The sequence below is a fragment of the Pelecanus crispus genome, chromosome 17, assembly GCF_030463565.1.
Source record: "Pelecanus crispus isolate bPelCri1 chromosome 17, bPelCri1.pri, whole genome shotgun sequence".
NCBI classification, from domain to species: Eukaryota; Metazoa; Chordata; class Aves; order Pelecaniformes; family Pelecanidae; genus Pelecanus; species Pelecanus crispus.
In genome coordinates this window covers 1,575,404-1,603,064 of record NC_134659.1, presented here as the reverse complement: position 1 = coordinate 1,603,064, position 27,661 = coordinate 1,575,404, and the positions used below count along the sequence as shown (strand labels likewise).

General features: G+C 54.4%; 1 protein-coding gene across 1 annotated transcript; it reads right to left on the bottom strand.

Annotated features, from left to right (window-relative positions):
- Positions 1-195: 195 nt before the first annotated feature.
- LAMB3 (laminin subunit beta 3) lies at positions 196-27,661 on the bottom strand. Its single transcript, XM_075722400.1, is given in 26 exon segments — positions 196-332; positions 810-963; positions 1,415-1,591; positions 1,980-2,121; positions 3,138-3,345; positions 4,708-4,852; positions 5,268-5,471; positions 6,613-6,821; positions 7,895-8,055; positions 8,532-8,904; positions 9,403-9,514; positions 10,438-10,634; positions 11,250-11,405; positions 11,499-11,687; positions 12,078-12,201; positions 13,387-13,562; positions 13,895-13,958; positions 14,364-14,546; positions 14,987-15,060; positions 15,244-15,358; positions 24,633-24,787; positions 25,291-25,355; positions 26,124-26,320; positions 26,400-26,420; positions 26,422-26,518; positions 27,591-27,661. Coding segments are annotated over 26 exon segments (3,906 nt in total).

Sequence of the window (27,661 nt, the reverse complement as noted above, 5' to 3'; positions counted from 1 at the left end):
TCCAACCAAGGTTAGCCCTCTCCAAGGGGTTGCTCCTTTTGCTCAGCGCAGCTATTTTCCAGAGGTATGGAAACTCAATTTACTAAAAATAGAGATACTAGGCACGTGAGAACTCCAGCCGGAAAATGGGAATAAATACACAAGTCAGTGTCTGCAGAGGAGGAAGGCAGTGCCGTTGGAGCGCGGGCAGCTCGCTCAGGAGCAGCTCTCGTAGTAGGCGACTCGCTTGTTGATGGCATCCCGGATCCTTCCCACCTGCTCCTCCAGGCCCAACAGCCTGGCCGACTTGGACATCCAAGCCTTGTTGCTTTCTTGAATTTCCTTCTCTAAAGCTGAGGAGAGAGGGCAGGAAAGGGTTACACGATGAGAGATCGGACAGGAGGAAGGCATCATGGCCATTACCCTCCCCAGCAGCTTGGACTGAGCATCCACCTCCCTCCTGCACAGCTCTGGTGGGGCAAGGAAAACAAATATTGCCTCCTCCTCCTCCTGCATTCCCCCTTTTCCCCCTCAAAACCCGATTGCTCCAAAGCCATTACTTTTGAACGTTTAAAAATGGAAGTGAGTGTGTGGAGGAGAACGGGGGCACGTTGGCATCACAGGCAGGGCATCCCTTCCACAGCCACCCATGCACCCTTGCAAATTCTAAATTTACTGGCACAGCACCAACAGATGCAGCCCAAATCTGCACCATCTCACTGCCAGAAGTATGTCACCTTCCTCATAATTTCTTTCCCTCACCCCGCTGGGAGTCAAAAGCTCTTCCCCAGTGCGTGAGATTATTACACCGAGTTCACAAAGAGTCTTACTTTCCATCCTGACCATCATGGCCAAAATTTCCTCAAAGAGAGCCTGTGCCTGCAGGTCTATGCTTTGCACCCTGCTGCCATGCTCTCCCAGAGCCGGGCTCTGCTCCATCCTTCCCTTCAGCTCAGCGTACATTTGTTTCACTTGTTCGAAAGCCTGTGGAAAAGCAAATAAGGAGTGCAGGTAGGATCAAGCAAATAGAGTGGAGGAAAGGAGATTTTCCAATGTTGACTCCATTTTAAACGGGTACTGCACTAGAACTTTGCCACAACGTTACGCAAACGCGTAACAGTTCGTGATGCACTCCGAAAGATGCTGACTGAGAGCTGCATGGGCTGCTCTGCCTCAGGCAGGACATACAGCAGAGAGAAGTTTCCAGCAAAAAGCATTAGGATTGAGAAAGGTCCTGGAAAAATCCAGTAGTGGGATACTGCATCAGATTAACAAGAAGTGACACGACAACGCACGAGCCGTGGCCCGAACGGGAAAGCCTCCTCGCCTCATCCAAAAACATGCCAGGACACAGCTGGCTTCACTGTCTAATGACAGCAGGGGAGCGGAGCACAGCTGTGACCGCCCTGGCCGGCAACGTGCCCGAGCGCGGTACCTGCTGCGCGCTCCTGGCCTGCTCGCCCGCCTCCCTGGCCGTCTGCTGTGCGTCGGTGGCCCGCAGGCGGTTCTGGTCCACTCCGCGCTGCAGCTGCGAGAGTCTCTCCATCAGCCCATCCAGCTGGCCCGCAATGGACTTCACATTCTTCTCAGCCGGACCAAGAACAGCCTCAATCTAAAAAGCAGAGTGCTCCACATTAAGGAGGAAATGACATCCAAACCCCACGCCTAATGGTTTTTTCCTCTGTACAAGGACCAGCTACGGTGCTTGGCAGACACATCGCAGAAGCGGGGTTTTGGCCGGGAGCAGGGACTGCTCCCTGCGCAGCTGAGCACGGCAGCGCCGGGGCTTGCCTCAGCAGGCTCCGGCAGGGACCGTGACTGGAGTTTGGAGAAGCACACAAGGGAGGCATGGCAGAAAGAAGAGATTTTTACAGCAAAAGCTTCACCAGATCCCATTTCCCAGCTGTGCTGGTGCAGGACTCTACCAAGTGGGGAAGTTTCAAAGGAGCGGTGAGCAGGGCACGATACCGTTTTTTGGGAAGTCACCGCACATCACTCACTTCATCGACACGCTCCTGGATGAACCGGAGGGAAGAGCCAGAGCCCCTGATAGCACCCCGGGCCTCCAGGAGCACCATGTTGGCTCGTCGCAGGTTCCCGACCATCTCTTCCACGTTGCCCTCCACGGCGTTCACCCGGTTCCTGGGAAAACGTGGAAAACAGCCAGGAGTGAGTGTAGATAATTGCACGGGCTGGAAGTCAAGGTTGCAGAGGCTAAATAAGGAAGCTTGAGAAGCAAGACAGGATTGTTACTGAGAAGGTTGCAATCTCCCTCCCCGAAAAGCCACAAACCCACACATCTGGACACACTGCACTCCAGCAGGTTTCCTTTCAAGAGAAGTGTTACGTCCATTTCCTAACCCCAAGCAGAGGAAACAAACCGAGAAGCGGAGAGAAAAGCCTTCCTTTAAACTACTTAGAAACACTTGTTTTGTAAGTAGTGCAAGGAAGAGTACTGAAGGGAAAGCAATAACACTGAACCAGTTTCAATGAACACTTTTCTGCTTGCAGTAGGACTATTCAGGCCGGGTGACAGAGCTCCCCGCAGGAAGCCAGACTCCCTTGTCTCATCACTTCCAGCAGGTTAAGCAGGTGTCAGACACTATCAAGGAGTTTACATACTTATCCCGCTAACCTTCTCGCTGGGATATTGCTGCAAGTCAACATGTGACAAAGTAGATGCTCCAAATTTGCAAGGACACTCTGTAATTCCTTTTTAAGGGACCATGGGATAATCCTCCCAACTTTCACCCAGAAAACAAATAGCCCATTTAATCTCCTCATGCTCTCTTGTGCAATTAGGATGTAGGTCACCAATATCAAGTAATACCAGGGCAACCCTGTCATCTCCCATCACAGGGACTCACGAGATAGAGAAAAGCCTCCGTTACTTTTGGTAAAGACCTTCTTGTTCTAGTATCTATAACACGATCTATTCTTGGCAGCCAGAATTCTTATTTGTATTGGGGCACCAGGGAGGTGTCTGCAGACTCATTCTTTTAGGCACTGCATGGACACGGAAGATCCCAGGCTAAAGCTTCATATTGTGCAAGTCGGTACAGCTCCAGCAGAGTGAGATTTCAACCCAACTGAGAACCACCACACTCACTCCGGCTGAGTGACCCTCGGCTGCCGAAAGCCCTTGAACCCCAACCGACCTGGCTCGTTCTGCCTCCTGCTGAAGCTGCTTGGCCTTGGCGATGTCCTCGGCTGTCTGGGCAAGTATGCTCTCCGGGCACTGCAGCTTAGTCGCCAAATTTTGGATCTCGGTCATTTTTCTCAGGACTGCGGCAGCATCCGTGGGGAGACGTAGGGAGAGAACGTACTCACTGATTTCCTGGATAGTGGCAGGGTCCATGTCCTTGTCTGCAGAGCAAACAGACAGACAGCGTCGGAAACGAGAGACAGGAAAGGCAGGAGCTCAAATGCAAGGGAGGATGGGGGCAGGCATCCAGCCATGTGTGCTCTCACGCACACAGGCTCTTCATTTCAGACAGCTACCAGGATCCACCCTGAATTTAATCCCCTTGAATTTAACGTACTTCTCATTCACATCGGCAAAACTTGCAGGAAAGTACCAAAATGATACCTTTAATTTGGTGACAAGAACACCATGGCTAAGCCCAGAGCAGAGTCGGGTGGACCTCACTGAGCAGATGAGGTTGTGTTTCAAGACGAGCCTTTTTTTATTTTTTTATTTCACAAATAATACAACTGAGGAATCGGAGGCAGGCAAAGCCCAAGGGACATTAGCCCAGCAATTAGCTCAGAAATATCTTCACTCATCATTAACACCAGGCAGCACCAAATGATCTGATTTTCTTATTCAGCTAATGCTCATGAGGCTCATTATGTTATTACAATCTGTCTGCGAACAATAAGTCATCCCATTGGTTTATAGGACAACAAGGAATTCTCGACTGATTAATAGTCTGATCCAGAGAAGATTTGTATGTTTATCTCTGGTCAGCGAGCGTTGCCGGTAAACTTTTCTGCATCAGGTCAAGGCTGACTGCAAATCTTCGGAGAGCACCAGCCGCAGGGATGGGTTTGTCCTCGAGCCCCAGAGACGGCACAAGGCTCTGCGGCAGAGAGCAGGACCCAAAGCAAGCTGTTGTCTGTGCTACAGACAAAAGACCACCTCCTCTATCACAGCTTTCCACTTATGTTAATTCAGTTCATCATTTTAGAGGTAATATTTGAGAGCAGTTCACAGGGGGGATGTTGCAAGACCCCTCCATGAAGCCCTGCACACAGAAAGTCAAGGCTGTGCGGTACCTCCTGCCCCACGGACCTCACAGATGGCCCCCAGCGTCCCCAGAAGGAAGCAGGGAGGGTCTGCCCGGTGATATCCCAGGGAAGCCAACACAGATCAAACAGCCAGGATTAATTTGGGTGGATCTGAACAGCACAGTCAAGCCTGAGCAAGTCAGCTGGCCAAACTGCAACTCCTGACAAAATCATGGACTTTTGTACTGCTGAAATGTCTTCTCCATTTTTCAGAAGACACTATCCAAGCCTGCCTTGCCGTCTCAGAGGACGTGCATTACCTTTGCTACATAAATACCCATGTGCAGATAAACTGGATATCCAAGAGTTTAACTGGGGTGAGCTATTCAGCTGACTCCCTCGTACTATGCTCTTACACGTAATATCAGTGTAAAAAATATTCTTTTCTGTGCACAAGTCAAGCTGCACATACATACTTCACACCTCACAGAGCACTACCTGACAAGAAGTTTCGGACTTGCTGGATGAACTGCTGGATGCGCTGGACATCTCCTTCTATCTGGGTCCTTGTTAGACTCATCTGGTCCACAAGCTGCCGAGTATTGCTTTGAATCTGATTTGCAGACGTCTCTGTCATTTCAATCTGCAAACAAGGATATCCTGATGGAGCCATTTCTTCTTGACCTGGAATCCCAGCAGCCCTACCTCAACTCTGAGTGAACCGCGCAAGGCACTTTGAAATTACGCTATTCCCCATTCTTAACATGCCACTACTTTAAAGGATGGTAAATGTTAAAGATTGAGCGTTGGATTTGCAAAGTAAGCTCTCAAACAGGGGCAGTACAGTTTAGCTTTTTAAAACACCTTTGAAATGGATTTTGAACAAATTTGAAAACTCACTTTACCTTTGCAAGATCATGTCTCAAATAGAATTTGAGACTGGGTATTTCTTCACAGTTCACTCTTTCCACAGCTGCCCCCCCCAGGCTCTGCTGCCTGGCACCGAAGGACCGAGCGCGGGGCTCGGCCGCGGGACTGGCAGCGCTGCCCGCACTCACCAGCTGCGCCGTCTCCCGGAGCCGGGCGCTCAGGCTGCGGAACTCCCTGGCAGCTTCTCCGGCCGTGGCGAGGGCCCCACTCGCCAGCGGGAAGATGCCGCGGCAGGGGCGGCCGGCCCCGCAGGCAGTGCCGTTATCTCGGGGGCAGAGCAGCCCCTCGCAGCGGGCAGGCGTGCACGTCTCCGCTCGGAAGCCACCGCAGATCTGGAGAGGGAGAGAGCGGTGGGGCAGCGAGGGCACTCACCTCACTGCCGAGGCCTCGGTGCCCTCGGGAAGGCAAACCAGCACATCGCAGGGGCCAAAGTTTCGACGGACCCTCAGCAAGGGAGCTGGGGAACTTGCTGGGCTTGTGCAGCCAGGGCTCCGCACGGCAACAGGGACGGAGCCAGCCCTCCTGACGGGGTGACGGCAATGCATGCAGCACAGCCCAAATGACCAGAGACCATGACCGTGTCGGAGACGAGCAGCCAGAGCTACACACAGGTACGGCAGTGCTGAATGCCCACACCTGAGACAGCAACACAAGGTCTGCATCTCCTCGTCACCCCAAGCCGGAGCATAAACGAGAGCAACGCAAGAGCTAAACCCCAGCAGCTCACAAAGAGCAACAGAGCATGTCTGCACAGAGCAAACGTCCCATTTACTCTCAGGACAGAAATTCTTGCACAGGTTGGACAGGGTTCCCCTGCCACGAGGGAAATTTGCTTTGGAAGAGAGAATGGGATGAGAAGACCTTGCTCTCTTGCCTGGACATCAGTGATTTTAATTGCATGGCATCTTGGTGAGTTACCACCCACCAAAGAGTGCACTGCAGCAGGGGCACGTGCAAACCCAGAGCCAGTGCAAGCACCAGCGCAGGCTGGTCGCTTGGGAATGTGTTGCTGCCCTGAAAAGCAAAGAGGGGAGGTTGGTGGTCTCCACAGCAACCGTGCATTAGGAGACACCGAAACGGATCTCCATGGCAATAACAAAGCAGCAACAGAGAAATAAAAGAAACCTCATCCAGAAATTAAGTGGGTCTTTGAAATACAAGAACTGACACGTGAGAGAGTCCTTGGAGGAAAAAGTGCGTGCTTGGGAGGGGGCGGTGGGCAATGCTTCGGTATCTGCGATCCCCAGGCAAGGGATGCTCAGACAATTCTCCACTGACGTCCCAAAGCAGCAGGTCGCCTGGATGCCATTTATGAGTCTCTCTGGACAGAGACTTTGTCTTGTGCCATGCCAGACTGTTTGAGGAAAGATGCATGACTGCAGGGTGAGACTTCTGCCTCCTGAGCACTACGGGCCCCTCCTGAAAACTAGATGTGCGCAACGGGGAAGCCATAAAACCACTTTGTATCTTCACCTTATTTATGACAGGGGTCAGGTTGGGAGATGAGGCTATCTCGCCCTTCAGGGTCAGCAGCCTGGAGGTAGACTCCGCGAGCCCCCCCTCCAGCCCCATGGCGCTCCTGCGGCTCTCCCGGGACTCGGCCAGCAGCCCGGAGGCACCGGCGACGAGGCTGCTAGCATTGCTGGATGTCTGGTAAGCAGATCTAATTGTCTTGAAGGCTCCTGCAGGAATAAAACCGATAAATGACAAATGCACGCGTGACTCATAAATGCAGCATAGCTACCTAAACGAAGGCATTGACTATACCCTGCGAGTGGATGTGTGCAGAGAGGAGGGAGCCGGAGCGATTAGTCACTACGGCACAATGAAAAAGCTCCTTTTATTTCCAGATGCTTTCAGCCATTCCTTCAGCGAGCTACAGAGCTTTCCTGAAGGACTGAACTCTGGTTTGGGGCTAAAAGATTGAAACAGAACAAAAGCAAGACGACGTGCACATGCTGGATTCCTGGGCTTTGCTCCGTGCAGCCCCGAAGGGCTTTGGCAGGGCGGGACAGGGCGCTTTCGGAGCCCTTTCCCTGGCTCCCGAGCCGGCCACACCACTCCCCTCCAGCACAGCTTGGAAGGGGAGCAGTCAGGACACGGACCTCTGAGCCCTGCTCGGATGGCAAGGCGCAAGGCAAACCTGCCCAGGCAGCGGCCGCTGGCCGCAGCTCGCACGTCGCCGGCCGGCTGAGCCGTGCGCTGCAGCGGGGAGGGGGAGGCAGCAACAAGGCACGTGGAGAGCATTAGCTGTAGCAGGGATACAATGGCAGCCTACCACCAGCACCATCACAGGCCTTAATTAGCTCTTCCCCTGAGCGCCTGACAGCCGCCTGGCTCCCTTCCCCACCCCTCCATCCCTTCCATCTGTGCACAGCCTTCATTATCTCAGCTTCCTCCCAGGTTCGGTGACACAACCCCAGCGGGGATCCCCATCCCACCGCTCCCGCTGCGCCCCGGCAGCAGAGTTTGTGCTGGCCGGGGGACAGGAACGCGGTGCCTGCGGAGCAAGCTGCCCAGCCCCAAAACGCTGGAGCAAATAACCCGATAGCGTCAAATCCTGGGTCACGGACCAGAAGCTGGGTAGAAAGCATCCCTCTCGTTGGGGAGGGAAGATGTATTTGCTGTTCCTAAGCTGACAGCAGGTTAAAAACTCCATCTCATCCACCCGGCTGGTGGGAAACCACCAGGCACAGTCACGTTGAGGTAAATTAACGGCTGCAAATTAAGAGTTATTACAGCTACAGCACTGTACCTGACAGATCTGTGCTGCGGCTGGTTTCAAACTGGGCCTTCTTGCTCTGATACTGGGTATTAGTGATAAGCAAGCTGCTGCTGAGGGCTTCGAGCACCCTCGACAGAGAGGCAGTCTCATCCAGAAAATGAAGGTCAGGATTTATACCTCGGACCTGCTCTCTGGGAGAGAAAAAGCAGAAAACGTGAGTTCAAGTAGAGAGCAAAGCACCTGTAGACAGAGAGCAGGGGGCTCTCGTGCTGGGACGCTGCAACGCCCGGTGAAGAGGCACCTGGGAGCCCCGAGAGCCGATGGCTGAGGACGCGCCACGGCCTCGCACGTTTGCAGAGGCAGCAGAGAGCAGGGCTGGGCCACAGCTCGCAGCGCCGTGCCCACGTGGGCACCGGGCAAGGTGCCGACCACCCGGAGCCTGTCCGCTGGCCTCCCGCCTTCGCAACATTCTGCACAGGACAGGTACACGTGGAAGCGCTGCCCTCTTGCATCACCGTCACCGCGTGAATGGAGCCGGATTTGCAGTTACAGAAACAAAGCAGAACACGTGCAAGCTGCTCAGCGTGACAAGTGGAGTGAGCACGCAGAAAAAAGCCAGCACCCCTCCCGGCTAAGGGATGCGCCCCGTTAGCAGCATCACCCTCACCTGATCGCAGCGAGCGCGCTGCCCACCTGGGCCAGGCTCTGCTCTGTCGCGGAAGAGCGGCCAAGGATGCCCTCCGCCTGCTGCACGTTGCCCTCCGCCTGCGAGAGGCGGGCGCCGAAGCGGGACCCCCCACTCCCGAGGGGCAGCCGGGAGGTGGAGTTGCTGAGGCCAGCCTGGCGCAGGTGCAGGCGCTGGATGTCCCCGTCGTAGGCACGGAAGCAGGGGTGGCACAGCTCGCAGCCGGGGTAGGTGCTGCAGTGGCCCCGCTGGCACTGGTCGCAGCGGGGGCCCGTGACACCCGGGCGGCAGAGGCATCGGCCCGTGGTCTTGTCACACCCCACATCCTCCGTGCCCTGGAAGTCGCAGTCACACTCTGGGGGATAGAAAGGTGGAGAGATCTAGAGGTGAAGTCCACCAAAAGGCAGGGGGGGAAATAATTTTTTTTATATATATATACACACATATATTTTTTTATTTATATTTTTATATTTTTTTTAATCTATATCTCTCTATATATATATCTATCTCAGACCCTGTTAATGGGATGCCAACACAATCTGAAGTCCAACCCCACCCGTCAGCCCCTGCAGCGTCTGGGAAGGAGGTGGCACGGGCAGAGCCCCAAGCCCAGCCCCTGACCGCCACGGCCCAGGGGCTCGCCCAAGGCTGCTGGGAGGGGACTAGTGGATACCTGGAGATGAGGGATAACAACAGGGATTAACTAAGAAGCTGTTCCAGAGAGGAAATTTCTCTTGCGAAATAGCGTGGGAAATGCTGATGTTGGGACACGGGCCAGGTGCTCTTTCCCAGATAACCCGGGATTTCACAGTGCTAAGCAACAGCAAGCCAAAATGCAATGGATGCTCCCTACCTGTGCACCCTACCCGGACGTCTCCGTAGTGCCTATCTGGGCAAACCTGCTCCTGCGCGGCAGAGCACGTCCGTCCCGTGAAGCCTTCTCTGCACGGACACTGTCCTGTGAACTGAGGAAAGACAAACACATCAGGGAGACCCAGCTCTGGAGGCTTTCCTGGGAAAGCCCCCCCTCCACTGCTCTTGAGCACTAAAGCCAGCACATGGACAATCTTCTCCAGCCAGCCTGTGTCCCAGGACGTGCCCGTGCTGCTCCTGCCAGGCTGCAGGCTCAGCCATGGAGACGCAAACAGTCTCCAAACAGCCCACGCACTGAAACAAAGCTTAAAATTCTGCTTTGCAAAGACAAAGGAATCGCCCACAAGCAGCCAGTTTGCCATCTCAGGTCTCCTCCCTGCACTGAGCTCATTTGGGACCCACCTTTGGCTCTTAGAATTTCTCATGGCTTGGTTTTTTTTTTTTTTTTTTACATTTAATTTTCCCAGTTGTCTCTTAAGCCTGAAGTGACACATATGCTTTTCATTGACAAATGAGGGTAATTAACTTGCCTCGCTTGCGTGAATATCTCTTATTAGGAATTCCTTACTAAATATCAGGCCTTTTAAAATGGCTTAACCTTCCCTCGATAATTACCACCTTCTTTCATTTTCCTGAATAGCCTATCACAGTGTTTTCTAGGAAATAGGAAAAGAGCAGGACACGCTAGGGGATACACAGCCCTTCTGTGGAGGCTCCCACGGACAGGACAACGGAGCGCCCCAGCCGGTGGTTTCGATGCTCGGAGCGATCCCCGGCACAGTGCTGCGCAGCAGGGACGCGGCTCCGCTGGCAGCGGCACTCTCGGCCGTGCAGCTTGACCCCCCCGCTGCCCCCGGGCAGCCCCTCACAGCAGCGTTTGCAGAGTTGGGACAGGGAAAAAAAGAGAGCAAGGCTTGCAGGTGCACACGTGAAAGAAGGCAGGGAAATGAAAAAGAAATATCGCTGGAATATGCCGAATCCACCCTGAGGACGCTGAGGGCGGGCTGGGCGGTACCTGGTTGCAGTGGGGGCTGCGGGAGCCGTGTGGGTGGCAGCCGCAGGGCCGGCAGCCCTGGCCGCTCCCCATCTCCCAGTGCTCGGCCGCACACCGGTCGCAGTCGTTCCCCTCCACATTGGGCAGACAGGAGCACCTCCCCGTCTCGTCGTCGCAGGGCATGTCCTGCTGCGTTCCCAGCGCGTTGCAGGTGCATCCTGAACCGGGGAGGGGTTTGTCATATTAAAAACGGGTGCAGAGCACCAGCCCGGCTTCCCAGAAGCCAGGTCCACAGAAGGACCTTGCAGTCACCCGGAGATGAGCCCTCCTGTCTCTCCCTTCACACCTGAGCTGGGCACAAGGGACCCGCACCCCTGCCCCAACACCGCGCTGCCTCCTCAAGCGCCGCAGCAGGACTCGGCAGCCCAAGAGGCCTCAGCATCCCTCCAGCCCAGGCGCACACGCGATGCTGACCCGAGCCACGGCTGCCCTCTGCCGCGCACAGCCCTGCTGGCCCGCACGGCATCGCCTCCGGCATCACCTGCGGCTTCCCGGGCCCTGCGCACCCGCGGAGGCACTTGGGAAAGGGCTTACAGCCCTACATGCGCCCCAAACTCAGCTTTCCCGGTGCTTTTTACCAAACTTATACCCAAGACAGGCCACAGCCTAAGCAAGGAGGTTTTATAAGCCTTTACAAAATGGGCCTTTGGCTCGGAAACCCCAAATCAAAGCTGGCCGGGACCCAGGTCCCTTTCAGAGCCGCAGAGGGTGCTGAGCGCAGAGGCGGGGTGGGAGCACCCCGGGAAGCAGGGGCTGTCTCAGGGTGTACTCACTGCGGCACCCCATGGGGTTGCCGTTGGCCAGCTGGGCGAACCCCGGCTTGCAGAGGTGGCAGCGGTCCCCCTGCACGTTCTCCTTGCAGACGCAGCGCCCCGTCAGCGGGTCGCAGATGGAGCCCGGCACGGTGCCGTCCGGGTCGCACTCGCAGGCTGGAAATGTGCAAGAAACAGCACTGCTGAGGGGCGCGAGGGGCGGATGGGGGGATCTGGGGAAGGTGCTGCAGCGGGTAACCAGGCACTCACGCAGGCAGGCTTCAGGATGGGCGAGATCTTGCCGCTGGTTGCGAAAATAATTAGTTTTGCAGCGCTCACAGTTGTTGCCTTCGGTGTTGTGCTGGCAGTTGTCGCAGACGCCCCCGCTCGCCCCTCCGCTGGCACGGTACAGCTCCGGGTCGAAGTGGCACGAGGTTGAGTGACCATTGCAGTTGCACCCTAAAAAAAAAAAAAAACCTCAACTAAACATCCCAGCTCGTGCTGCAACCTGCAAACCCCTCCAACAGCGGCGGCTCCAGCACTAGAGGGTGCCCAAGTCCCCCGCGTGACACGGTGACACCCGCTAAGCGCCCCAGGACCACGCTGGCACAGCTGGACAGCATGGCGAGCGCTGGCGCAGCCCGGGGCATCGCCCAGCCACGGCCCCGTGGGGCAAAGCCCAGGGTGCAAACGTGTCGGGGTGCCTTTTGCAGAGACATCCCTGTTAACATCCAGCCCCACGAAGTGTCCCAGTAAAAGGTCTCTGAGCTCGCTCCCAGTCCCGTTGCTCACAGCTAGGGAGGATTTAGAAAAGGCCTCAGGAAGAGGAGAGGGAAAGGCTCGCCGTACTCTGGCACTCATGGGGATCGTCGTCCTCGGCGGGTGCCCACGGCCGGTCATTGTAGAGGGCGGCGCAGCGATCGCAGTTGGGACCGGCGGTGTTGTGCTGACACACGCAGTGCCCCTGGACCTGCTGCAGAGACAACGCTTTAGCCCTCCTGGATGGTCACTGCTCGGTTCACAGCTTCATCCTCCTACTGCCTTTCCAGCACCCCCCTACCCTGCTCCTGCCCCCACACAGCCCCCATTCCCTGCGTGGAGATAGAATCATCGAATCGTTGAGGTTGGAAAATCCCTTTAAGATCATCCAGTCCAACCATTAACCTACACTACCAAGTCTACTCTAAGCCAATCAAGGGTAGACCAGACTGAACCATGTCCCCAAGTGCCACCTCTGCCCGTTTTTTGAACACTTCCAGGGATGGGGACTCCCCCACCTCTCTGGGCAGCCTGTTCCAATGCTTGACCACCCTTTCCGTGAAGAAATTTTTCCTAATTTCCAACCTAAACCTCCCCTGGCGCAGCTTGAGCCCATTTCCTCTCGTCCTATCGCTGACTACATGGGAGAAGAGCCCAACACCCACCTCACTACACCCTCCTTTCAGGGAGCTGTAGAGAGCGATCAGGTCTCCCCTCAGCCTCCTCTTCTCCAGGCTGAACACCCCCAGCTCCCTCAGCCGCTCCTCACAAGGCCTGTGCTCCAGACCCTTCCCCAGCAGAGATGAAGCTCCAGCACCCAAGACAGCACTGCTGCAGCATCAGGGACAGGCTGTTCCTCACCCACAGCAACTCCCACCACCTCTTCCACCACGCTCAAAGGCAAAGCAGACAAGCATAAACTGGAGACGAGAGAATCCCATAACAGCAAACAGCCCGTGCTGGCAAACCCTCCTGGGCAGGAAGGAGCCTGCTGGCACCTTCTGCGTGTCCCCCACCCAGCCGAGACACCCAGCGCTGGCAGGAGCAGCTCCCCCCCAGAGCACGACCTCCCACAGCCACTGAGCTTCATAACTCCTTACAAAGCCCCTCCACCTTCTTCCCGACACAAAAAGGGGGGTTCCATGGAGGTACCGCAGGCTGCTGTCTCGCAGCCACCACCCCATTACTGCAGGCAAGACGGGGAATTGTTTTCCCCTGATTAGGAGCAGCCTCTGGCCAGGGGAAAGACTCCCACACCCCAGTGCTGGGCATCCCAGCCAAGGTCTCCCGAGGAGCATGCCTGGGCATGTGGCAGAGCCTGACGTTCCCACTGGGGTTCAGGGATGGTCCGATACCACAGAGCTCATCTCTAGGCTTTTAACTTTGCCCCGACACTCACCACGGCGTGCAGGTCTGCCGAAGGGGCGCAGCGGTCGGCGTGTCCGTGGCAGAAGCAGCTCCCCAGCACCCGCATCTCTGTCACAGCGTAGAAGGTGCTGGGTGAGTGGTAGCCCTGGCGCGCAACGTGGGGGAGCTCAGTGAAGTTGATCCGCAGGTTGGTGAACTGTCCCAGCTCTGTTGGGGAGCGAGGAGAGGGCGTGAGGGGCAGCAGGCACCCAGGCACTGGCTGCAGAAATGCATTACGATTTGTGTGGAGGGCTCGGAGCAAGAGACAGAGGCAGCGGCATGAGGAGCAGGAACCGAGTCATCAGCAAAGACCAAACGCTGCTCCTTGACGCCTCGGAGGCACCAGGGCAGCAGCCCAACATGCAGCTCGAGGCCTTGTTTGCACAGGACCCGCTCCGCTGCGGGGTCACCCCAGCTCAGCACCCTCTATCACGTGTAGGAAGAACCATGTGCCTCGTCCCCCTCTCTCTTTCTCGAGATGAAAGAGGCCGGTCACTTACTGTCGACGGTCTGGCTGTAAGAGGTAGTGATGGTAGACGCCAGGTCTTGGATGCTGAATTTCACCTTAGAAGGAAAAAAAAAAAAAAACGTTAAAAAGCAGGAAACACAAGGTACTTTCTTCTCATGCTCTGGGCAGAACGTGCTCTGGACCTGCCTCTGCAGAACATCACAACACGGAGAAAAGACTTCAGAGTTGCAGAGGATTTTGCAGGAAGACCAACATAACACCACGCTTCTCACAGCACAGCGAGGGCTTTCCTCACAGGGGAGCAGGAATCCTCGGACTCCCCTCAGCAGTGCTGGATGTCCACGGGCTCCATCCCTCGCCAGGTGTAACACGTGGAAAATGCTTCCATGCCACCACGCATTTCTGCAGTGCTGCGCAGGCCGCCCACCCCGAACCCAGGGTCACAGAGGGGGAACGGGCACACGTGGGAGTCCCCTGCCGCAAAACCCCACAGATCCTACCTTGCCCCCATGCAAAGGGTACCCCTGCAGCGCCTGGCACCGAACGTCCTGCCAGCTCTCGGGGGAGCCCTGGGGGACGCGGGGGAACGCGGCGGCACAGTCGGAGGCCAGGTACTGGTACACCTCCCAGGTCTTGCCAAAGTCGGTGGAGCGCTCAATCAGCATTGCGGCGGGCAGCGGCGACTGCAGAGCGGGGAGAGGCACATCTGTAACATGGCACACCCCGCCCTGGGGATGCCTGTCCTCCTCCTCCTCCTCCCTCCAGGCTCAGGTCTCCGCAGGCTGCTGGAGCAATCCCCCCCCCTCCAGGTTACCCACAGCCTCCGGGTCCCCCTCCCCTCGGCCAGCCCTGCTGCAGCCACAAAGTACGCATCTGCACCGAGGAGATTTTTCAGCAGATGTTCACGCAGTGGGAACCCACCACCCTGTTCTGCTCCTCCCAAAACACCCGGGGGAACAGCCATGAAAAACAGGGAAAAAGGAGGGATAGGGACCCTGGCACGCTTCCTCTCAGGAGCCCGAAGGGAGCCGTGCGCCGAGATCCCCCCATCTCGCTGAGAGCCAGCGGGGCCCATCCACCCTCGTCCGTGACCTCCCCGCAAGCAGGGATGCTGCGCACGAACCCTGAAGTGAAGCAGGATGCTGCCGAGCTGGAACGCCTGGTCCAGGTCCAGCTGCAAAGAGACGCGCTCGACGCCTGCGGGCACAGAGAGGCAGCTTCAGAGGTGCAGGCTGCGGACTTCGGGAAAATAAACCACTTCGCTGCCTGAGCCAAGTCATTTATTTCCTCCTTTCTTTCCAATCTATTGAATTCAACACCTCCTCCTCTTCCCCGCAGTGCGGTTTATTGCAGGGGGACCCCAATGCGCGCAGTACTCACCGTTCTGGGACTGCCACCAGCGCGAGTGCCCGGCGGAGGACAGGACGTTCCCCACGCGGTGGCCGTTGTAGGCGTGTGGCAGCCGCGAGTCGCACCGGCAGCATCTCATGCTCCACTGGAAGAGAAAGGGCATGTGGGCACGACCACCCCGGCTCGGCTGGAGGGAAAGACCCCGCTGCAGACCCTGGAGGCGAGGGGCCCAAGCGCAGCGTGGACTCACCGAGGAACAAATGGCATCAGGAAAGCTGGTTTGTTAGAGATCTGGAGAACCACGATCAATAAGGCTACTGATACGCAGGACTCAAGTGGCCCCCTTCACACCTCGTTAAAAAACACAACTTTTATGGACTAAAAACTAAAACCAAAATGCTTTTGACTAAAATGCATTTTTGACAAACCATCAAAAATGCCTTTTTTTTTTAAGCAAACCCACCATTTTCCACAGTGACACCACTTGATAGAAAGCTCTTTGCAGCTTTTCAGGACCAGTTTGCCTGTTCCTCACAGTGGAGGGGCTGTTTGTTTGGGGGAACAGAAGGGCCTTTCTCTCGCATCCAAAAGCCCCGGGCGATGCTCGGCCCCGCTGCGCTCTCCCCTGGGAGCAGAGTGGGAGCAAACAGCTCAGCGGGTGAGAAGTCAGCGGGAGGGAAGTCGAGCGGCTCAAAGTTCAGCCCTTCACTTGAGCAAGTGATTCAAGGAGCAAACAGAGATATAGCACGGGGAACGCAGGGATGGGAGAAAACCGGGTCCCCGAGGAGCAAACAAATACCCAAATTTTGACTAACCAAGCAACGCTCCGTGCAGCCACTAGCACGGGGCCGCCGGGTGCGCAAGGCACAGGAATAGGCTCAGAAATGCGTAGAAAGCAGCAGGAAGGAGACTGAGCAAGAGGGGGGAGCGGGAAAGGTCCGGACACGGGCCAAGAGGAGATGCGGGCACGGGGTGGGCAAGCAGCCTGGGCGAGGGCCACTGCAAAACGGAGGGGAGACACGCGGGTGAGGCCAAGGTGGGGAAGGGCAGGTCCCAGAGGGATGTTAAAATAGCAGGTGATGACAGAGCCCGCAGCAGCATCCCACGGGGGACGCGGGGAGGCCCCGTCCGAAGTGCTTGGTACCGGCCACGCTCAGAGCGGAGCAAACACAAGGGGCTGCAGATAACACTGTCCCGAAAGCAAAAGTGACATAGAATCATCGAATCGTTTAGGTTGGAAAAGCCCTTTAAGATCATCCAGTCCAACCATTAACCTACACTACCAAGTCCACACTAAACCAGTCAAGGGTAGACCAGACTGAACCATGTCCCCAAGTGCCACCTCTGCCCGTTTTTTGAACACTTCCAGGGATGGGGACTCCACCACCTCTCTGGGCAGCCTGTTCCAATGCTTGACCACCCTTTCCGTAAAGAAATTTTTCCTAATTTCCAACCTAAACCTCCCCTGGCGCAGCTTGAGCCCATTTCCTCTCGTCCTATCGCTAGCTCCATGGGAGAAGAGACCAACACCCCCCTCACTACACCCTCCTTTCAGGGAGTTGTAGAGAGCGATAAGATCATGAAACATTTCAACTGGAAATTGAAGTTGTCGATGACGTGAGCAGTAAAGTAGCCTCCCAAACGGAGCAGTGGGACACGCGCCTCACACCGACACATCCCAAAGCCCAGGGAATCGGGGGAGATTAAGAACAGTGTTTGCCAGCGATGGCAGGCGCTGGTCTTGATGGCACAGAGCAGGACGGCTCAGAAAGGTCGCCCTGGGAGCAAAACGGGTTTGAGGGAGAGGAGGGGAGCGCATTTGGCACAAGGTCTAACAGCTGACACCGGGAAGGCAACGGGACACCCTGCCGTGAGGGCTGGCGGTCCCTGGGGCAGGCATAAGGTGACAGCAGAGGCATGGGCATGTTTGGGACCCCACTGATGCGATCAGCTTTCAGTGGCAGAGCAGGGACATCGGGTGACAAGTGACAAGAAGCACTTCATATCCACCTCTGTGTGAAAATCTCCCCATCCGATACTTACACAAATGAGCCGATTCCAATCCAAACACAACCTGACACACAAGCTGGGGTCGGGAGACATCTGTGCCTCCGAAAGGCAGCAGGAGGTCGTGGCCGGGGGGGGACGGTGGCACCAAAATTTCTGGTTTCCCCTTTAAAAGATTAATTCACAGTTCACACATATTTCCTTAGTCCTAAAACAGGCTCACCTAAGTCAGCCAAGACTCCTATTTCTACAAAAAAAGGACTCGGCTACATAAGAACTAGCTTTTTTCCTTAAAAAAAAAAAAAAAAAGTCATGGAAAGCCTTGTCCAGAGTTACCTTTTTGCTTTCTCTCACACAAAACCACACAAGGCAAAGGCTGGCTTTGAACAGAAAGCACTAACTGGGACGCACCAGGCCACGGTGGCCGGCGGGTCCCCCAGCCCGTGGCCGTGCTGACGCCCCGGGAGCAGAGGGCAGCACGCGGCGAGGGCAGCGGCAGGCTGGTGCGAGCTCAGGTCGTGGGGCGGTTTCATTCCTAGCAAAGCCCAGACCTGACTCTGCTCTCCCCCCAGACCTGGGAACCTTTCAACACTTGGGAAGACACTGAGGAGAGATCCTCACTTAAACCTGGTCTGTTTCCATAACATTTTCCACAGTCTTTATGTTCTCTGTCTATAAATATCCCAGAACAGGAGTTGGCTAACTACAATATTTATAACGATATTGCAGAGTAAGCAAACAAAGAATTTAAAGTATATAATCATGCAATTTCCCTGGCTCTACCAACTCCTCCTGCCTCTGCCAGTAAGAATCAGAAATAATATAATCAGGTCCGGGCAGAAGAATTCATTTCAGATAACGACTACTAGCAGCAAATTGTCAGGAACCTACAGGAATTATCCACAGAAATAATCTAGTGAACAATTCCCAATAATGATTAAACTTCACAGCAGTTCTGACCATGATTAGCAAAGGGAGAAGAAAGGCTTTCTGCAAGGGGAAAGGTTAATCTTGGCTAAATTATTCATTAGGAGTGATTCACGCGCACTTATTCACCGTTCACACCGCCGGAGTCACCTGTGCCTCCCAGTAGCTGCAATGCAAGGTTGGCAATAAAGCTGCAGCCACGCTTCAAACGTGGTGCTAAGCAATAACGAAGGTTCAACTGAGAGAGACCCTCCCCAGGCAGCCCGGGGGCTCTGCTCCCTGCAAAAATCTTTGCCTACTTCTTCTCCCCACCCCCTCGCTTTTTAATTAAGGCTAAAATTAACACTGGAAGCAAAATTCATTTCACGTCCTTGGATCAAATTGTGAAACTCCTCTATTGCACAACAGGAGGATTTGCTATTACCGACTGTGACCTATGTGTCTCAAAGTTCCTCGGGACAGAGGGAATTACCAAAAATGACAGCCCAGCGCCGGGCTGAGGGGAGAGTCTCCAAGGCACACCTTTCCCCAGCTCTCCCCTTCTTTTTTTACCAGCATAGCAACAGGCTCGGTAGATCCCTCGGAGCTGGGCTTGCCAGGAATAGACCAGGCTGCGGGAGTACGTGACAACTGGAAGCACGGAGGGCACGGTCTAAGCTGGGCCACCGGCCCCTGGGCCAGCCCCAGCCCACAGCACGTGGTCCCCCCGTGGGCTGCTGCGGCGAAAGAGAGCCGGCATGTTTGGGTGGGCATGGGATGCGGGGCTGCAAAGGCCAATAGGAAGGCAAAAGGAGTTGTAGGTCTGCACGGAAACCACTGACCGTCCCTCCGTGCCCCCAGGCTGCTCTTAAGAGTCACCCAAAATACAGGTTATGGAGGTTCAAAGATTAAAGAAAATTCCTTCCAGGAAAGGTAATTCAGAAGGCAGCTGTTTTAAAGGAAAAGCTAGCATGTTGAGAATACAGATTCATGCTTTAGAAATAAATGGTGGAAGGAAAAGAAAAAAAAAAATCCACGTAGAAGAACCACCAAGTTCTGTAAAAGTGCCCGCGTATTACATCATGCTGGGACGCTTCTGCACGGTGCGTGCAGCGACACGGGTGCAGCCCCAGCCCTCGCCCGCACGCTCTCCCCAGCTCCGCTGCGGGTTTTTGCCGCTCTCCTCCTGCTCTGACCTTGTGAACCAGTTGCAGGCCAGCCTCCCATGCTCCCCCGCTCATGCAGGGGCAGAAAACCGCAAACAATTTTAAGCTGATGGACTCAGACCAAAGTATTTTAAGTAGCTCTAGCTGCCATTTTAATACGAGTAGAGAGCCCTTGAAATAAAACCTCCTGGCATAGGTGCGCAACCCAAAATAAACTGAAGTTATTCATCAGCAAAAATGGGAAGCTGCTTCTCTCCAGTCATGGAATGAAGACCTTTCATAGCTGCGGAGACCTTGGTGGTCCTGCATTCAACCCAGCTCCGCGTCAGCGACAAGCACTGTGTCAGTCGGGCTCCTGGCACGCAGCCCCCCATACGAGAGCCTTGCGTGGTCTTGCACAATTAATATTGTATAGGGACAGTAATTACCGTTCCAAGTTTATCTGGGGACAAGCTGGAAGGCAGTGGGAATTTATATGCATACAGAGAGATTGCAGGCTATTAAGAAATAGGATGGGCAGCAAGAATAAACTACCTTAGGAACAAAGGCACCTGTTAAAGCCAAGTTATGCAATTCTCTGTTCCAGCCCACCTTCCTTCCCTGTTAACGCTAGCTGTAGGACATCGCTACGCCAGGCTCACGGAGCAGGGCTCGTCTTGCCTGTGAAGTACTCTGTACATTTTCCATGGGAAAACGTGGTAGAAGTTACCCATGGTTTTGTCGGCGTGGTTAAACTTCTCAGCAACTGGTATTTGCTAAACTGGACTGTGCTTCCATTTTGAAACATAGATGCATCTCTTAGCCGTCACATCTGATGTCACATCCTTGCTTGGCCAGTCAACAGTGACACTGGGAAGCGAGCTCCGAGGTTATGCTCAAAACATGAACAGAGGGCTCTGACCCTCAGCTTGGTTTTATCAGTGACCCCCAAATTCAGAGACAGCAGCGGAGCTGGGGGAAGACACAAGCTGGACAAACATCCTAGGTAGGGGGTTTAAGGAAAAGAAGTTCATTTCTCTTGATTAAGAGCAAGCACGTGGGTGCCCATTTTCCTCACCCCGTCTGTTCTCATCATCTCCCCTCAGTGAAACTTGATTTAAAATCTGCCAGGACGACAGGCTGCAAACCCCATACTGCACCAGCTTATCGCCACACGCCGCACCCATCGCCGGGGTCCTGGTGCCTCTGCGGCTTGTCTGCGAGGGAACGACATGATGTGTCCCAGCATGTGTGTCAATTTGCAGTCATGTGGCAAAAGAAGATACAGAGAAGGGAGGTGGAGGAGAAAAAATATAATGGGAAATAGGCTTTTTCTTCTGCACATTCACTACAGGTAGGGACATATCCCTGCAGCAAAGAGCAGGGTGTGTCTGAATGCCAGAAATGAGATAAACACAGAGCTGCCCCATATTACCTTCAACAGGTCTGGAATACAGATTATTCGGTGTAAACCCTCGACATTATGAAGCAATACCCAAAGCTGGAAGCCCTGCTTTCAGCAGGGGGTTGGATCTCCTGCGGTCCCATCTGACCACAATTATTTCACGATTTTGTGGATGCATTTTTCTGTGTAAAAGACTTGAGTTTGACTGATGAAGTGGGTCTAGAAAGCACACGAGCTGGGCGGCACAGTGGCTTTTCAGCACGGTCTCCCCTGTTCCAACATGCCTAGGGCCGCTGAAGCACCTGGCAGGCAGCAGGTTTTGGATCAGGACCAAGCTCCCTGACCGACTCATGCAGGTGGGCAAGCAGATGTAACCATCAGACGGCAGCAATAAGGCAGACAGAAGCATTAGTCTTCCACATACTCTCTTTTGCAGGCATTGGCCCGTATTTTTGGAAGCAGCCAAAGATAACTCAGTGCTGAGACACCACAGGGAGAGATGCTACAGACCAACCCCTGCCAGGCAGCTGCGAGCATCCGTCAGCAGGAGGAATCCTCTGCCACACCGGGAGCAATCCTGCCCAAGGGGCTCACACTGCCTCCCACTAACTCATTGAGGGATTAGGCTTCTCGGGTACCTCTCGTCTAGATTCCTACCTGGATGACCCCATGTCACCACGACACAAGGGGCAATAAAGGCGACTTCCCACTCTTTGTTGCTCATATCCACCAAGTGCCCATGAAAAGCAGGTGAGAGCAGGCAGAAAATCTTGGTCCTTGACCTTATGCAAACAGCATTTTAATATCCAAAGCCTCCCAGGGTCGGGGCGTGAGGACCCACGCAGTCACCACGCACACAAACTGCTCCACCGCAGGATGCAGGAAACGGAGCAGCAACACAAGCACAAGGACACGCAGCTTCGCTCCTCTCTTGCCTATTCTCCAGCAAGAGATTTCACAGCAATGTGCAGGGTGCTTTGGGTACTCTTCAAAATTAATAAAACATCCGGAAAAGTCTGTAGCTATTTTCTAGTTCTGAAAACATCTTTATGCTGAAAGCATTGCACCAGCCCAGAGGAAAGCAGCGCTCTCCCTCCAGAGGAGTGCTACTCGTGCTGGGTGCAAACACGCCACGGTGCGGGTACCGCTGCTGCCAGTAGCGAGGCAAAGAGCCGAAGGGGCGCGCAGCCCTCGTGCTGTCACTCCAAAGGGCCAGGCAAGGGGACCGGGATCCTGCTAATCTGCATGAAAGCCACACCATGCCCTCCCTTGGCTAGCGCTAGGCAGCATGAGCTACTCCATATTCCTACCAAGGCGCTGTACTTCGCATTGAACTGAAGAGATGAGTTAACTGGGCCTTGAATCGCACCTCGGTCAATGAGTTTTTCCACACACATCGGCGCCTTTATGACTCCAAATCCAGGCTCACTTATGTTTTCTCTTTTATTTTCAGTTTCCCCCCTTGCTTTTGCTTCCCCTGCTCTACTCGCAACAGCCATTTCCCAAGCACTAAGTGGTTTCCAGGCCAGAACATTGGTCTGCCTGGTTTCCACCCCCCATCGCTTTTCTAATCACCGCTGCAGTCTCCTGCGCTATAAATGGCAATGCTGAGCGTCCCTCTTGGATTTCACTGGACTAAGCCTCCAGCCAAGGGATGGGGCAATCAGCAGTGCACAGTATAAAGGTTAGAGGGACTCGGAGATGGAGCAGACAATGGAGCAGGGGCCGAAATCAATGCCCACAGCAAGTGACCCACCAGAATTGCAAAAGAGGGCCCTGGGGCCAGCGGGGGCTGGCAGCGAGGCCAGACAGCGTGCGCCCGCCAGCTGGCACGAGGGCACCGGCAGCCAGCGAGAGCAACCCCTCGTCCCATGCCCTCTGCTGAGATTGCAAAACAGACTCCAAATTTGTACCTATTTGGCAACAAAACAAGAGCAAGACTTGTGAGAGTCAATAAGTTAAATGTGCTTTTTGTGGGATGGGAGGGAATAGGAAAATTGAGTTCAGGGGATTAATTTTTGCTTAAATTAGGGAAGTAGAAAGAGGGAGGAAAAAAATTAGGAAATGCTCACTGCATAGGGACCTGCAAAAATAGGAGCTGGTATACTCATAACTCCCATTAGTCATCACAGCTGCAGAACAGAAATAAGGGTCTTTGAGGAATTTCCTAGCAGTAATGATGCATCTCTCATTTCAGTAAAGGAAACGATCACATACGTGGGCATGTAAGGAAGCAAAGACCTCATTCCCAAAGCTAGAATTGGAGAATCCAACTTAACATATTGTTCCATATCCCTTTTAACCCTCGTACTTTTAAGGCAAGGTATAAGGAATATGAAAACTGAATAGTTTAAGGACTTTAAGACTACAAAAGACTGCTGCAATCTTGCTATCTGCCTTCCTCTGCAGTACGGCCACGAGACCTCACTCACTAATTCTGCACCGAACAGATCATTTCTGCTCAAGGTATATCACAGCCATCGGAGAGGCACCCAGTCTCCATTTTGAAGATTACAAGTGATGCAGATGATCACAACTGAAGGCCCTTCCAAGTGATCTCTCAAGGTCAGGCAAAGGGAATAACAAGCCCACTCCAGCTGGTATTGGGACAACCAGCTTCATCGAGGTTTTGCAGACACTTGCTTCCCATAGTACAAGCCTCCTCTTCAAGCAAAAGTCACCACCAAAAGTCAGTGTTAAGATTTCAGAAGTACATTTATGTACAATTTTCCTCAAGTATAAACAGAAATCAGGAAGAAAAAAAGAATTAAGCCAGAGCAGAAATAATTGCTTTCTTTTTTTTTTTTTTTGCTGTCCATGGGCCACAGCACCCTTGAGAACAGCAGGGGTTTGCTGGGGAGGCGAGCAAAGAGCCCCGCTCCCTGGGAGCAGCAAAAGGAGTTCTGAGAAAAGCAAGTGGGAGCTTGAACGGAGGAAATGCCTGACCGCAACTGTCAGCCTGGAGAACGACCTGACGAAGGACAGATGCTGCAGCCCAGCACCCAGGAGGCCGCGATACTCATGCCCATCCAGGCCAGGGAGCTGCCCCAGTTTCACACCAACCAACAGCTCCCAGCCATCCCTGAGCCCATAGAGGAGCAAAAAAGTCTCCAGCCCAGCGAGAACACCGGCTCTGTAACACATGCACTTACTGCCACATCTTGGCCTTCAACTTGAAGGGGAACGAAAACCAGAAGAATGCTGACTCACTCGAGCTGGACTTCACTGTAGAAAACACTGCCTCACCAGAGGTCTGCCATTTCCTTTCTCTCAAGCATCTCTTCCAAGACCCTTTTTGCCTGTCCTGCATTGAACCCACTCCCTGTTGAGCTCCTCCCCCGGCAGTGACGGGGTTAACATTGCCAGACTGACAGAGAAAGGCTTTAAAAAGTGCTCACATCAGGAACATCACCCCTGTAGCATTTTCAGTTCTGTGCTCAGGCAGACTGATCCTTAAACTCTAATTTGGTGGCAGCTTTGGAGCCTGGGAATCCGCAGCTGGCTGAAACGTTATCCCGCTCCCCGAGCACGATCTCCTGCCCCCGCACAACCAGCGTAATTGAAAACAGTTGTTCGGTTCAGAAGCTTTTCCAAGTCTTTGTGAAAGACCTGAAACGTTCCCACTTTTGACAAGTGAAATACAAGTTTAGTTCATAACTAAAAAGGCCAGGGATAGGAAGGCTTGGGATATTTTGGACGCAAAAGCTTCCGGTTTGCCTCCAGTGCTTCGCGCCAGAGCTTTGCTGCCCTTTCCCTGCCACCGCGTTTGTGCCCAGCTCCTCTTCTCGACCGTGGGGATGGTAGAGAAGGGCTCGAGGGGACACCACGGAAGGTGCAATGGCCCAACACGGTTGGAAGCGGGATAAATACCTGAAATAGGTTAAATGCATCCCTGCAAAAGGCTAGGAAGGATAGGACAGGTGCGTTAGCATCCCTACGCGAGGTGGCGAGCCTACCTCTCCGTGGGGCGTGCAGTACGTCTCGGGCTTGGTGAGGCCGCAGGTGGAGGAGGCTCTCAGGTCATGGGCTCGTCCCAGCAGAAGGTCTCCGGCGGGGGGGTAGCAGGCTCCCCGGGAGCAGGCTCCCTGCGCGCCCGGCGGCCGCGGGGCAGCTGGAAGAGCAGGAAAACGGGACTTGGGGTTGTGTCAGGGCGGCACGCAGTCATCAACCAGCACGGCTGCCGTTTTCTACGGCAGTCCAACTACTGTCAACGCTTGGGACAAACCTACAAAATGTAGGTGCCAAAAAGGACACAGCCTTTTGCCCCTGAATTGCCTTTATTTTTAATAAGAAAAAGGCACTTTCAAAGTGCTTTGTACTAACAGTTATTTCTGAAACTCTTCTTTGCCATGACCGCAGTGCTTGGGCTGCAGGGATGCTCAGTTCCCCGCCCATCCTACTGAACAGCCCTGGCTGGTGCCCCCTGTTTGCCTCTGTAGCCGGTTGCTCAGGTCAGAGAGCAGCCTTTTGCCAAACGCCAGCGCTATTATCAAACATCGGTCTCCCAGCCGCTGCCACGATACTGCTGCTAATTACAAAGCTTACATTAGCAGCGTTTCTATTTAGCCAGCTCCCCCCCATATCCTTTTAGAAACACTGTACGGTGAGCCTTACCCAGGAGGACAAGTAATGCCCATGGCCAAAGCTGGCAGCGAGACTCCATACCGCCAAGGACACGCCTAGGGAAGAATGTGCAGCATGAGCAAAAATGAGCGGAAAATGCCAATCTAAAGCTCAGTCCACGTCCTTCACATTCCTTCTCAGTTTACGGGGAAATAATTTTAATTGATCTACAACAGAATAACATGGGTGAAAAATGAAGAATAATGAAGAGCAAAATCAGATGCTCAGCCTGTATTTATTTTTGAGCTGCAAAGAATCCCAGCTTTTCATCTAACTCACAAAGCGTACACAAGATTCTCCTAAAGTGTATAAAAGATTGCCCCCTTCCCCAAACGCTATCTTTGGATCTTAATATTATCACTGAAGTGAACCGCAGGCACCGGCACAGCACCTTGCTCTCAGCAGAGCCGTAATTTCTGACTGTCCGGCTCCCTGGGGACATCGAGAAGCCGCAGCCCCCAGCACCATGATTGGCAGCGGGCAGGGGGATGGCACCCATGCCAGGTCGCAATGCACACCCAGAACCGATGCCCTAATGAGCGTGCACACACGCGCACCCCCCACGCGCACCCCACAGCCCTGGTCCCCGGCACGCTGCCCTTTCTGTTCTCCAGCCCCACCCTTTGCCCTGCGTTTCCAGATTCGATTCCAGATCAAAACTCACCAGCACACACGATAGCCCCAAGTCTTGTTCTACGAAAAGAAGAAACCCGTAAAAAATCACTGCAGAATAAGTGTCTCCTGCAGGGTCTCTGCGGGGAAGCCCTGCGGGAGAGCCCAGGGAGGCAGAGCTGCCAGCACAGCCCCAACAGCCCCAGCCTCACCTGCCCTCTTCCCTGCGGGAGCGCGAGTACTGTCCCCGGTCCCTGCAGCGTCCCCAGTCCCCGCGGTGTCCCACGCGTCCCCGGCTCGCAGCGAGGGCTCTCTCCCCCCGCGCCACCCGGCAGCCGATCTGCAACCGCGAGAGCCCTCTGAGCCTTGGCGCTCTCCTCTCCCGGCTTTTAACATGCAGCAGCCTCACCTGGGAGAGAAGGTGCCTGTGGGTGCAGTAATGATAAAGGGAGTGATTCAGGGATCTTCAGACATACACGCCCAGTTACCGTATAACTCATGACAGCTCCCAGACAGGGCGCACGGCTGCAAACATAAATCACTTCGGACGAGGATGACCGCAGCGTGAACCAGCTGCTCTGCAGGTAACCAGCAAGCGAAAGCCCATCTGTAGGTAACCCCGCCTGGGGCTCGCGCGGCCACCGCCGGGACATCGCCAAGTCAGCTTGAAAGCAGCTCCGTCCAGAGCCGCTGCACGGCTCGCCATCGGGCGATACACCCGAATGGTTACCCCCCGCCCCCAGGCAGGTTTTGCGTATCATGCTTAGCATCGTGGTGACAAGGCAGCACCGTTACCAGCGCCTAAACTTGCTCATTTGAAGCCTAATTAGGGATGTCCACCTGAGTTATAATCACAGTGTGCTCACATATCGGACTTCAGCCTGAAGGCGACCTTGAGCACCGCGACGGGGCTTTACAGGCAGACTCAGTCACGCAGCCCCTCTCCTGCCTGCAGCACCGGAATTCCTCAAGACACAAAACTACATAAGGTGATCCTGAGGATTATCTACAAAACGCAATCCTGTGAACGCACCAGCTGTGAAAAAAGTCAGAGTCGTCAGATTTTTTAAGAAACTTAATTCTTGTCTGGGTACCTAGAAAAGTGCCAGGATTTCCAAAAGGACTCCATACATTGCACCGGGATGGTTTCTAGTTATCAGCCTGGGAGTGTGGAAGAGCCAGGCCCCCAGCTGATGAGGAGCCCTTCTCCCCTCCTTCGCACCTAACTCGGAGCTCTCTTGCACTTGACGCTTTTCAGTGGTCACTGTTGCTTTACATGAGTATTAATAGAAACAGTATTGTAAATGGGGGGGGGGGGGGTTGGTGGTTGGTTGTTTGTTTTGTTTTTTTTTTTTACTGTGCCAGCAAACAAGTTTTTAACAAATCTGTTTAAACTGGCGACTGTTTGGTGAATGCAGCTGGGAGAGCAGCTCGCACACGCAGCCGCCACCACCACCCCCCGCCCCATACACAGCGCTCCCGGGCACCGCTCACGTGCTGCGTTTCAGCTAAAATGCCGTTTTCCATCCTCAGAAAAACTTACATCGAGCCTTTCCCATTTACTTTACTGAAACGACCCCCAGATCGCATCCTGTGCCCCGCTGGCGGGGGGGCTCAGCAGACCGCGTCAGACGACTCCGGATCTTTGCTGCTGTTGCTTCGCTACGTGTGCTACCTACCTCCCCGTCCTCGCGCCGAGCGACACGGGCGCGTGCAAGCTGAGGATCAGGAGCTCAGAGACAGGGTACAT